Source organism: Bubalus bubalis, chromosome 12, assembly GCF_019923935.1.
Source record: "Bubalus bubalis isolate 160015118507 breed Murrah chromosome 12, NDDB_SH_1, whole genome shotgun sequence".
Taxonomy (NCBI): Eukaryota; Metazoa; Chordata; class Mammalia; order Artiodactyla; family Bovidae; genus Bubalus; species Bubalus bubalis.
Window position 1 is genome coordinate 5915572 of NC_059168.1, and position 13997 is coordinate 5929568.

The following is a 13997-nucleotide window of genomic DNA, read 5'->3' on the forward strand; positions in this document are numbered from 1 at the left end:
AGCTGTGAGCATAGCCACCTTGCAAAGATCTAGTATATTTTCAGTTGTACTGCACAGACCTCGAAAGTGGAGCCATTCTGTCAATGGACTTGAACTTCCAAGGTGCACTCTTTAATCAAGGGCAATGGAACAAAATACATTTTGCCAAGTAACAAAATGGGTCAAATGGTACTGAAATCTTAGCACGCTCAGGACTTTTTAGTATTAGTTTTCATATTAATATTATACTGAAATGTCTCCATGCAATTCCTGATTAGGCTTTTTAAATAATAACCTCTTCAAATGGACTATCACCATCACTGAGAAACTATTTGGACAAGAAGGTAGAAGCAAATGGCACGTTGCTGTACTTCATGGAAACTGCTTTCTTGCCAGTACTGAGAATTTGAATGGCTCAAATGTTTCTGTTTTACTTCAAGCGTATGATGATTCTCCCTTACTAACAAATCTGAGTTTTTTTGATAATATGACTGAATTTTGGTTTCCTGTTTTTAGTATTTATTTGGCTACACTGGGTCTTAGGTGCAACATGCAGGATCTTTGCTCTTAGTTGCAACACACAGAATCTAGTTCCTTGATCAGGGAGGTCCCATTATATGAGTGAATTTTCAATCCAGCCAACATTTTTTCATATCATGTATTTAAAAATTTATATAGATATTGATATAAACTCATTTATATAGATATTGCTGTTTTAGTCTATAATTATGCTTGAGGATTCAAATTATAATACTGATGAAACATCATTAATGAAGCATTTATAACCTCATATTTTTCTAAGATGAATTTCTGCTCTGAATCCATACTTTGTCAGTGCACATTCATGTTTTCATGTGATCTTCCAATTCTCAATGAAGTTCACTCAGGTTTTCAACATTTTAAGTCCTTTTTAAAATAACTACCTTTGAGACTTCCCTGGCAGTCCAGTGGTTACGACTCTGTGCTTCCACTGCAGAGGGGTGTAGGTTTGATCCCCAGTCAGGGAACTAAGATCTGGCACGATGTGCAGCGCAGCAAAATAAAACTGTTTTTAATAAACAGTAAATTGGAATCATTTATAACATTTTTCTTTTTAACTCAACTTTTAAAAGACATTTATTTTTGGCTGTGCTGGGTCCTCGCTGCTGCACAGGTTTTTCTCTAGTTGTGGCGAGTTACTCTGCTATACACGGGCTTCTCATTGTGGTAGCTTCTCTTGTTGCAGAGCACAGGCTCCATCCAGGCGCATGGGCTTCTGTAGCTGTGGTGTGTGGGATCAGTATTCACAGTTCCCGGGCTCTAGAGCATGGGCTCAACAGTTGTGGCACAGAGGCTTAGTTGCTCTGAGGCATGTAGGATCTTCCTGGATCAGGGATCAAACCCATGTCTCCTGCATTGGCAGGAGGATTCTTTACCACTGAGCCACCTAACTCAACTCCTGAAAAAACTCTTCTTTTGAACAGCAAATGCACTCTTGCATGTAAACAACCTCAGGAAGAAATCTCTACTTCTTCACCTAAAGCTGAACACAAAGACTAAAGCAGCTCCAATTTTAGTTGAGTCATCATTTTGAAAACATCCCTTCACATGGATCCAGAGCAGCAGGGACGCCTGTGGGAGCTGCTCTGCGAGCCTGACAATGTATTCCCTGCATCCTGGAGTTCCCAGGAGGGACAGAGCCCATGCTGTCAGTTCCACTCTCAGCAGGCTCTCCTACAGGAAGCCTCCAATGCCTCAGTCATTTGTCTTCATTTACCAATTCCAATACATCATTCTCAGTAGCTGGTTTTGATGCTTCTTCCTAATGGATCTAATGTTCTTCCAGGAATTTGTCTTCTGGAAGTCCAATTAGTGCAACTAGCTGAGTAAAATGACCAATACCTACATATCGATCAGTTTTTTGCAATGAAAACTCCAGGTTTAGTAATCTTCTAGAATACTGTTCATCCCTGTATCACCTGATGTGGTATCAGATCATCTGGAATATTTCTCTTCCGTCTGTTAAACAATGTTGTTATGTACAGTGGAACCCCCATAAGACTGAGCTGATTTTTCAGCAAAAACTGCAGGCCAGAGGGAGTGGCACGATGCTTTCCAAGTGCTAAAAGGAAAAAACTTCCAATCAAGAGTATTCCACCCAGAAAGGTTATTATTCAGAACTGAAGGGGAGATAGACCATTTCCAAACAACAGATAAAGGCCTTTACCACCACTGAACCAGCCTTATAAGAAAGGTTAAATGCACTTCTTTAAGCTAAAAAGAAAAAGCCCTAACTAGCAACAAGAAAACATAGCAGAGTCAAAATCTGACTGATAAAGGCAATATAAAGATTGTTCAACCACCTACAAAGTTAGAAAAACGGTTAACAGACAAAAGCAGTACAATTAAGTAAAGCATAATAGGCCAAAGGATATAAAAAAATAAAATATGTAAAACTTCACATCTAAAGTAAAGTATAGGAAGAGGGAGTAAAAATACATAATTCTTAGAATACGTGTAAACTTAAATTGCTATCAACTTAAAACTGATTGGTATAGATCTGTATAGATCTATGTATAGATATCTATATCTATATATATAGGCTGTCATATAGTGAAACTCGTGATAACCACACAGCAAAAACCTACACAAAAGATGAGAAAGATATCTAAATGTACCACCACAGGTCATCAAACCACAAGGGAAGAGAGAAAAAAGGAAAAGAGACGAACTACAACAAGCAATTAACAAGACAGCAATAAGTACATGTCTATCAGTAATTACTTTAAATGTAAACAGACTAAATTCTCCAATAAAAAAACAGAGTGACTGAATGGATGAAAACAAGACTCATCCATATGCTGCCTACAAAAGGCTCACTCAGATAGTAGGCCGCAAGCCGAAAGTGACGGGATGGAAAAGACAGTCCCTGCAAATGAAAACAAAGAAAGCTGGGGTGGCTATGCTTATATTACACTAGACAGACTGAAACAAAAGCTGGGAAGGAATCAATCTAACAAGAAGATATAACGTGTAAGCACTGATGCACCCAGGAGAGGCACACCTAAATAAATAAGGCTAATATTAACAGACCTAAAGGGAGAGACTGACAGCAATACAGCACTAGTTGGGGACTTGAAGACCTCACTTACATTAACGGATAGAACATCGAGACAGAAAGTCAGTAGTGAAGCGTCAGCCGTAAACCACACATAGATACAACACATTCCATCCCAAAGTAGAATACATAGTCTCAAGTGCACAAGGAACATTCTCCAAGAAAACAAGTTTCAATAAATTTAAGATGACTGAAATCATATCAAGCATTTTTTTCCAACCCCATTAGTATGAAACTAGAAATCAATTACCAAACTGGAAAAACCACAAATTATGTCGAGGTTAAACAACCAGTAGGTCAAGAAAGAAATCAAGGAGAAAATTTTTAAAATACCTTGAGACAAATGAAAATGGAAATATAACATTTCAAATTCTACAGGATACAGCAAAATCAGTTCTAATGGAAATTAATAGCAATAAATGAAATAGAGATTAAAAAGACACTAGAAAAAGTCAATAAAACTAAGACCTGTTTCTTTGAAAAGATCAACAAAATTGACAAACCTTTACCTAGCTTTACCAAGAAAAAGAGAGTTCAAAGTCAGAAATGAAAGAAAAGTTACAACTGATATCATAGAAAAAAGATCGTGAGAAACTCATGAACAATTATACAACGAAATGAATAACCTAGAGGAAAAGGGTAAATTCCTAGAAACATACAGTCTTCCAAAACTGAATCATGAACAAACAGGAAATCTCAACAGGTCAATAGTACATGATGTATGGCAAAAACCATCACAATATTGTAAAGAAGTTATCCTCCATTAAAATAAATTAATTTAAAAAGAAAAGAACATTGACTCAGCAATTGATGCTGAAGCTGAAGCTCCAAATACTTTGGCCACCTGCTGGGAAGAGCCAACTCACTGGAAAAGACCCTGATGCTGGGAACGATTGAGGGCAGGAGAAGGGGGCGACAGAGGATGAAATGGTTGGATGGCACCACTGACTCGATGGATGTGGGTTTGAGCAAACTCCAGGAGATAATGAAGGACAGGGAAGCCTGGCACGCTACACTCCATGGGGTCACAAAGAATCGGACACGACTGAGTGATTCAACAACAACAACAAACAAAACCCCAGGACCAGATGGTTTCACTAGTGAATTCTACCAACATTCAAGATTTAATACCTAAACTTCTCAAACTCGAAAAAAACTGAAGAGAGAATGCTTCAAAAATCGTTTTAAAAGGCCTGAATTACCCCCATATCAAAACCAAACAAGGATACCATTAAAAAAAAAAATTATAGGCCATATCCCTGATGAAAATAGATGTAAAAACCCCAAAGTATGAGCATATCTAATTCAAACATATATTAAAAGGATTATATGCCATGATCAAGTGGGATTTATTACAGGAATGTAAGCAAAGAGTCGGATACAACTGAGCAACTGAACTGAACTGAACTGAAGGATGTATCAACATACATAAATCAACATGATCCAATCCACCACATTAACAAGATAAAGGATTGTCTCAACAGATGCAGAAAAAGCATTTGACAAAATTCAGTATACATTTATGCTAAAACTTCTTAAAGTGGTTATTTAGGAAATATTCAGTTCAATTGCTCAGCCATGTCCGACTCTTTGCAACCCCATGGACTGCAGCACACTAGGCTTCCCTCTCCATCACCAACTCCCGGAGCTTACTCAAACTCATGTCCATTGAGTTGGCAATGCCATCCAACCATCTCATCCTCTGTCATCCCTTTCTCCTAACATCTTCAGCATCAGAGTGTTTTCCAGTGAGTCAGCTCCTCACATCAGGTGGCCAAAGTATTGGAGTTTCAGCTTCAGTATCAGTCCTTCCAGTGAATATTCAGGACTGATTTCCTTTAGGATGGACTGGTTTGATCTCCTTGCAGTCCAAGGGACTCTCAGATGTCTTCTCCAACACCACAGTTCAAAAGCATCAATTCTTCGGTGCTCAGCTTTCTTTATAGTCCAACTCTCACATCCATACATGACCACCAGAAAAACCAAAGCTTTGACTAGACGGACCTTTGTTGGCAAAGTAATACCTCTACTTTTTAATATGCTGTCTAGGTTGGTCATAACTTTTCTTCCAAGGGGCAAGTGTCTTTTCATTTCATGGCTGCAGTCACCATCTGCAGCGATTTTGGAAATGTACCTCAATGTAATAAAGGCCATATGACAAATACAGCTAACATCATACTTGATGGTGAAAAGCTAAAAGCCATTTCCTCTAAGATCAGGAACAAAACAAGGATGCCTACTTTTGCCCACTTTTATTCAACACACTACTGGAAGTGTTTGCCAGACAACTAGGCAGGAACAGGAAATGAAAGGCATCCATGTTGGGAAGGAAGAAGTAAAACTGTCACTATCTGTAGATGACGTGACACCATATGTAGAAAATCTTAAGTGAAAGTGAAAGCCGCTCAGTCGTGTCCGACTCTTTGCAGCCCCATAGACTATACAGTCCATGGAATTCTCTGGGCCAGAATACTGGAGTGGGTAGCCTTTCCCTTCTCCAGAAGGTCTTTCCAACCCAGGGATCAAACCCAGGTCTCCCGCATTGCAGGCGGATTCTTAACCATCTGAGCCACAAGGGAAGCAGATGACATGATACCATATGTAGAAAACCTTAAAGGTTCCACCAAAACACTCCTAGTATATATGAATTCAGTAAAGTTGCACACACGCATACATACACACAACAGAATACTACTCAGCCAGAAAAAGGAAGAAAATCTTATCATTTGCAACAATATAGATGGACCTTGAGGGCATTATGCTAAGCAAAATAAGTCAGAGAAAGACAAATATTATACAGTTTCAGTCATATGTGCAATCTAAAAAATGAAACAAACAAAACTCCTTGATACAGAGGTCAGATGGTTATCAGAAGGGAAAGCGGTTGAGAGGTGGGCGAAACAGGTGAGGGAGGGCAATCTTATGGTGACAAATGGTAGCGAGGTTTACTGCGGTGATCGCTTGGTGCTGTATACAAGACTGAGCCGTTATGTTTTACACCTGAAACTAAATGCAATATTATATACCAGTTTTGCCTCACTGGAAACAACAAAACAAAACAGTAAGCTACAACAGCCATCTATAGAGGCAACCAGGGTTTGTTTCCCCCACATCCCACAGGCTGGTGGTTCTCGAAGTGTGGTCCTCAGACCCAGTGAATCAGAACGGGTAGGCCAGGCATCCTGTGTTACAACGGGCTGCCCAAATGATTCTGATGCACCCTCGGGTTTGGGAACCCCTGCCACAAGCCACACAACACGGTACGTCAAACCTGTCATCAGCCCCTCCAAACTAGAAATGTCTATTGCCTCAAGTTTAAATACGTTTAAAAAGAGAAGAACCTCAAGATCATGCTCAAAGTTGATCCAGGTCAAGGCACAACAGAGCCTCATTTTCTACTTAGAATTTCTTACCTGGGGGGATATGAAGCCGATATAACAGTTTAATTTTCTCATTCATTTCTCCATTATACATAATATCTGCAAAATTAAAGGAGAGAGAGAGAGACTGAGCAGAGGCAAATGGTTCAAATCCAGGTGTCAGGACACAGTCAGTGTAGAGAGAACGTAGTGAGGCCAGTGTTTGTTGACCTGACACTTCATCTCCCACCTCTCCAGACACCGTGTGTGGAAAGAAAATGTGAGAAGAGCTGCAAGATAACCTTGGGAATCTTATCTGGCCTCACAGCTTCGGAAAGATTTTAATTTTAGCTGCAAAAGTTAGGAATGTGGGTAGTGGGAAGGACAAATGAGGCGAGGATTAACATACACACCACTATGTGTAAAATAAACAACCAGTAAGGACCTATTGTATTGTATAGTTCCTTGTATCACAAGGAACTATAATCAATATTGGGTAATCTATAGGGGAAAAGAATCTGAAAAAAATATATATATATACACACACATACATATATGACTTGTACAACTGAATCTCTGTGCTGTATATCTGAAATTTATACAATATTATAAATCAAATACACTTCAATTAAAAAGTGTTTGTTTTTTTAAATGAGTTAGGAAGGTGTCTCCTAACAACCCATCAACACACCCTGGGTGCCCAGAAGCACATGGTCAGTGACCTTTAATGTTGAGTGCCTGGGCTCCCCTCCCCACCGTGACCCTTAGGAAGCATAAGAGGGGTCATGAGAGGAGCCTGCAGAGGGCTTTCTAAAGTCCCAAAATCACATCAGGCGAGTCACAGATCTATTTCATTGAGTGGATGTGCCTGCTTCACTATCCCTTTGTCTTGTGTTCACAGACTCACAGCCCGTATGAACTCACTGCAAAAAAGACCCACACAGTCATACCGAGGCAGCTCACAAACGCCTTGAATTCGATAAGGTGGTCCATGTTTTCGTCCAGAAGCCTGAAAGTCCTTTCTGCGAGGATTTCCGTGTGGGCCCCGCAGGTCCACGGCGAGACGAGCTGGAACAGGCGTGCAAACTGCTGGGCGTCTATGCGGTACTGCTCTGCGTAGGGCCTGCTGGGGTCGTGGCGTGGGGCCATGGGCCGAGGCTGCTCCCAGTAGCAGCTCATCATGTGTTCTCTCTACCAGGAAGGAGAGGGCCTGTAAGGGGCAGTGGCTCCCCAGGGAGGCCACACACGTGAAGGCCAAAGCCAACCTGGCCTTCTCGCCTAGCTTGCTTTGCAAAATTATTAAGCAGCAAATAAGCACCATTATAACAGAAAAAATGAAAAAACTAACCATGTCATCGCTCTCATCAGACATGTAAAAGTTTTCGCTTATTACCCTGTAGTCCTTGCCTACATGCATATGTAATTCTGACATTTTTAAAATTAAGGTTTCTTTTTTTCACTGTAGCTAAATATACTTAATCAAATTTACCATTTTAATAATTAAAAAAAAAATTTTTTTTTTCTATTTTCTTGGGTCATGTGGCATGCGGGATCTTAGTTCCCTGACCCAGGATTTAACCCATGACCCCTGCACTGGAAGCATGGTGTCTTAACCACTGGGAAGTCCCCATTTTAGCAATTTTGAAATGTATAGCTCGGCTATCATTGTTTTGATTAAAGAAGTCGTACAATTTTTATTCTGATATTTTCACTTAAAATCGTATTATTCAAAAGTCAAAAACTACTAGATGAATCTATAGGCTACGAAGAAACTAGCATCACTGGTTACCTGTGGAGGGAGAAGACAGGGGCAGGCGCCCAGATTAAAGAGCAAGCCTTTTTACTACATGCTGTTTTTTATACGTTCTGAATTTTGAACCACATGACCATATTAACAAGTCAAAAATTAAAAAAAAAAAAAAAAAAGACCATTTGAAGTCTTGGGAATAGACTGAAAACTAAAGCGATCAACACGGGCCCCACCACTGATCACTGAGGACCAGCTAGCTCTTCAGAAAGTATCTTCTGCACCTGGACTACATCATCTCGTGGGACGCTTCGGCTCACTGACTCAGAATCCTTTCACGACTTCAGTGCCCTCTGCCCATGGGATGGCACAGGAGCAAGCACAGATGCTCTACCATCCCGGTGCCTGTGCTCAGATGGAGACCAAAATGCCACTTATAATTTTACTGCATATTACCAGCAGCCATGTTCTTCAAAAAGCCTTTGCAGAACGATGAGAAGTACTGTAAGAACTTTTAAGTGTAAAATGAAGGTCTCGTAAATTCCCATTTCTCAAAACCCAAGACACGCTGTGAATTTGTGTGTATATTTTTGTCATCCTGTCATGCTAGCTAGAGGCCCTCAGAATCCTATCCAGAAGAACATAGTTATAAAAGCTAAAGACCAGTGCAACCAATTTACACAGAATCCTAGAAGCCAATACAAAAATCAGCAAAGGATATGAAGAGATGATACAAGAAAGTAGACAATTAGCCAATAAACTTACAAAAGGGTATGCAACCTCACTAATGAGTACGCAAATTTAAGTTAAAATGAAATGCAATTTTCTGGGACTTCCCTAGTGGTACACTAGCTAAGATGCCAGTACTCCCAACACAGGGGGCTCAGGTTCAATCCCTGGTCAGGGAACCAGATCCCACACATTGCAGCAAGAGTCCACACGCCACAACTAAAGATCCCGCATGCCTCAGTGAACACTGCAGATTCCGTGTGCCACAACTAAGACACAGTGCAACCAAATAAATAAATAAACAATTTTTTAAAAATGAAATGCAATTTTCTACAAGGCTCGCAAAATTTTTAAAGATTCATAATATTAAATGATAGCTGAGTGTGAAACATTAGGAAATGAACACTTTTAGACATCATCAGTGGAACTGAAATCTGAAAGATCTAGAACACTTTAGCAACAGTGACTGAAATTTGGTTTGTGCATCCCTAAGGAACCCATCCTACAGAAACAGCAGCACAGGTGTCTGGAGAAAGGCTCAAGGATGCTCCACACAGCGCTGTTTATAAAGCAGAAAAAACTGGAAAGGAGATAGATGGCCTTCAGCAGGTGAAAGGTGAATAAACTGTGGTTCAGCCCTACAATCGAATTCTACTGTCACTAAAAAAGAATGAGAAAAGGTCTGCAGATACTGACTCTAGAAGAATGTCCATGGTAAAAACTGCAGGGACTTCTCTGGCAGTCCAGTGGTTAAGACGCCATGCTTCCAATGCAGGCAGCACAGGGTCGATCCCTGGTCAGGGAAATAAGATCCACATGCTACATGGTATGGCCATAAAATTTTAAAAACTGCAGACTGCTGTGTGTAGCACAATCTCATTTCTATGTGGAAAAAAAAAGTAAGAGTGCATTGCTTGTGCGTGTGTCTACAGAGGGATACAGTAAAAAGGGAAAGAAATCAGGAATCAGATTCACCATATACTGTAACAGTAATTACTGTACAAAGTGGGACTACAGGCACAGACAGGATAAGACCCTTTAAATTTTGCTTATTTTTCTTTTTAAATAGTGAGTCGGTATTACTCTATATATTATATATATAAATATATATAGTATATAAATATATTTATATATATACAGTATATTTTTGTTTCAGTTTGTGTTTTTAAATTAAGTTTCAAAAATAAAAGTATTAACCAGAACACAGAAGCAGGCAAAATAATATTAAACAAACTAAATGCTCTTCAGGGCCTGATAATCCAGAAGTGAATAAATTTAGCTGAATGTTAACAACAGCTGGTGAATCTCATTCCTGATTTCTTTCCCTTTTTACTGTATCCTCTGTAGACACACACACAGCAATGCAAGTTGAAATAGCCAGCTAGCGGGAAGCTGCCGCACGGCACAGGGAGCTCAGCTCAGCGTCTGTCATGACCAAGAGAGGTGGGAGGGAGGGTCAAGAGGGACGGGACACATGTATACATATAGCTGATTCACACTGTTATTCAGCTGAAACTAACAACATAAAACAGTTATACTCCAATTTTTTTAAAAAGCACACTTTGGGACTATATTAACACAAAGCACTGTTTCAGGTCCCGGGTGTTTCCCAGAGTAGCCCTGACACCAAGTATATGTTACCAAGTATAGATAGTTCCCATCTCACTCGGATAGAGAAGACTAATAAAATTGTTCTCAGTTTCAGAGAATAAGGGAAAGATGTCACAAACATGGGTTTATATAATTTAAAACACTGCTTTATTATCTGGGTGGACCTTGAGGGCACTATGGTAAGTGAAATAAGTCAGAGAAAGACAAATACTATATGATCTTGTAAGTGGAATCTTAAACAATATAACAAATGATTCCAGTCATAGAGAAGGATCAGATTCGTGGTTTTACCAGAGGCAGGAGCTGGGGGTGGGTTGTAGAATAAGATGGTGGTGGTCAAAAGGTACAAATTTCCAATTAAAAGACAAATGAGTCCTGGGGATGTATGTATATCACGATGACTATACTTAGCACTGCTGTATGGTATATTCCAAAGTTGCTAAGAGAGTAGGTCCTAAAATTTCTCATCACAAGAAAAAAACCATTTTTGTTGCTTTGGTTTTTTGTTTTTTTTTTTTTAATCTATATGATTATACAGTGGAAGTGACAAATAGATTCAAGGAATCAGATCTGATAGAGTGCATGAAGAAATATGGACCGAGGTATTTTAACACTGTATAGGAGACAGTGATCAAAATCATCCCCAAGAAAAAGAATGCAAAAATACAAAATGGTTGTCTGAGGAGGCCTTACAAATAGCTGTGAAAAGAAGAGAAGTGAAAAGTAAAGGAGAAAAAGAAAGATATACCCATCTGAATGTAGAGTTCCAAAGAACAGTAAGCAGACATAAGAAAGGCTTCCTAAGTGAACAATGCAGAGAAATAGAAGAAAACAATAGAATGGAAAAGACTAGAGATCTCTTCAAGAAAATTAGAAATACCAAGGGGACATTTCATGCAAAGATGGGCACAATAAAGGACAGAAATGATATGGACCTAACAGAAGCAGAAGATATTAAGAATAGGTGGTAAGAATACACAGAAGAACTATACTCTTCATGACCCAGATAACTAGAATGGTGTGATCACTCACCTAGAGCCAGACATCCTGGAATGTGAAGTCAAGTAGGCCTTAGGAAACATCACTATGAAAAAAGCTAGTAGAGGAGATGGAATTCCAGTTGAGCTATTTCAAATCCTAAAAGATGATGCTGTGAAAGTGCTGCACTCAATATGCCAGCAAATTTGGAAAACTCAGCAGTGGCCACAGGACTGGGAAAGGTCAGTTTTCATTCCAATCCCAAAGAAGGGCAATACCAAAGAATGCTCAAACTACCGCACAATTACACTCATCTCACACGCTAGTAAAGTAATGCTCAAAATTCTCCAAGGAAGGCTTCAACAAATGTGAATTGAGAACTTCCAGATGGTCAAGCTGGATTTAGAAAAGGCAGAGGAACCAGAGATCAAACTGCCAACATCCAATGAATCATGGAAAAAGCAAGAGAATTCCAGGAAAGCATCTGCTTCTGGTTCAGTGACTGTGCTAAAGCCTTTCTTTGACTGTGTGGATCACAACAAACTGGCAAATTCTTAAAGAGATGGTAATATCAAACCACCTTACCTGCCTCATGAGAAACCTGTATGCAGGTCAAAAAGCAATAGTTAGAACTCGACATGGAACAACAGATTGATTCAAAATTGGGAATGGAGTATGGCAAGGCTGTATATTGTCACCCTGCTTATTTAAGTTATATGCAGAGTAGTACATCATGAGAAATGCTGGAGTGGATGAAGCATAAACTGGAATCAAGATTGCACCCTTATGGCAGAAAGCAAAGATGAACTCTTAATGAAGGTGAAATAAGAGAGTGAAAAAGTTGGCTTAAAACTCAACATTCAAAAAACTAATATCAGGGCATCCAGCCCCATCACTTCATGACAAACAGACGGACAAACACTGGAAACAGTGAGAGACTATTTTGGAGGCTCCGAAGTCACTGCAGATGGGGACTGCAGCCATGAAATTAAAAGACGCTTGCTCCTGGAAAGAAAAGCTATGACAAACTTAGATAGCATATTAAAAAGCAGCGATATTACTTTGCCAACAAAGGTCTGTATAGTTAAAGCTATGGTTTTTCTAGTAGTCATGTATACACGTGAGAGTCAGACCATAAAGAAGGTTGAGTGCCAAAGAATTGATGCTTTTGAACTGTGGAGTTGGAGAAGACTCTTGAGAGTCCCATGGACTGCAAAGGAGATCAAACCAGTCAATCCTAAAGGAAATCAATCCTGAATATTCATTGGAAGGACTGATGTTGAAGTTGAAGCTCCAATACTTTGGCCATCTGATGCGAAGAGCCAACTCATTAGAAAAGATCCTGATGCTGGGAAAGATCGAAGGCAGGAGGAGAAGGGAATGACAGAGGACAAGATGGTTGGATGGCATCACCGACTCAATGGACAGGAGTTCGAGCAAGATTTGGCAGATGGTGAAGGACAGGGAAGTTTGGCGTGCTGCAGTCCATGGGGTTGCAAAGAGTTGGATGCAACTGAGCAACTGAATAACAAATGACATGATGGATGTTAACCTACTGTGAATCATTTTGCAATATATGTAATTCACTATGCTGTACAGCTTACACTCAATGCTGTAGGTCAATTATATCTCAATGAAACAAAGAAAAAAAAAGAATTGAATTCAGGCAAAAAAGAAAGGTGACTTTAAATTCAGAATAAAAATGGATTTCACTAAGCACACACTGTTCATCTTTAATAGGAAAGAGTCTGTAAAAAAGACAGTCAGAGAAGACGGTTTGTTGTTAACACAGAGAACAGTCATACCTGTACATCCCAGGCTTAGGAAAGGACGCAGGGAAGTTAAGGCCACTCCTTAATCCTTAATGAGAACCTATCACATATTTATTCAGCGATGTAAGGGTATCTCTTTGTGGCCCTTTCCCTGGGAAAATGAACCTCTGGTTCAAAAGACAAGAGACACATGCAAAATCCAACTAGGGAACCTTATATCTTGCAATGACCCAGAGGGATGGGAGGGGGGTTCAGGATGGGGAACGCATGTACACCTGTGGCAGATTCATGTCAATGTATGGCAAAACCACTACAATATTGTAAAGTAAATGGCCTTCAATTAAAACAAAAACAACAAATAAAACAAGCATTAAGATATATGAAGTCAAAATGGATGTATGTATGTGTATGGTTAAGTCACTCTCCTGTCCACCTGAAACTACAATATTGCTAATCAGCTATAAAATAAAATAAAAAGTTAAAGAAAAAGAGTACTCCCTAATAAACATCCTAAACACCAAAAAAAAAATTAATTAAATATATGAGGTCAGACTACAAAAGCCAAGGAAATTCAGAGAAGGTCAGGAGCAAGAGCTGAGGTGGGGGACAGCGAGGGTTGCTCTGCGGGGCGTGAGGATGGCCCTGGGTGCACACAGGCGGTGCCTCAGGTTGTGCCACAGAACGAGACGCTGTGCTTATGATGCTGTCTCACTGAAACTTCTTTT

General features: G+C 39.7%; 1 protein-coding gene across 5 annotated transcripts in view; it reads right to left on the reverse strand.

Moving 5' to 3' along the window:
* TBC1D8 (TBC1 domain family member 8) overlaps positions 1–13997 on the reverse strand; it is a 139735-nt gene that overhangs the window by 10839 nt on the left and 114899 nt on the right. For all 5 annotated transcript variants that reach the window (XM_044925669.1, XM_044925667.1, XM_006071934.3 and 2 more), the window contains 2 exons: positions 7386–7626; positions 6490–6555 (listed from right to left, as the gene is read on the reverse strand). In XM_044925669.1, coding sequence (XP_044781604.1) covers positions 6490–6555; positions 7386–7626 — 307 coding nt within the window. The remainder of the gene's footprint in view (positions 1–6489; positions 6556–7385; positions 7627–13997) is intronic.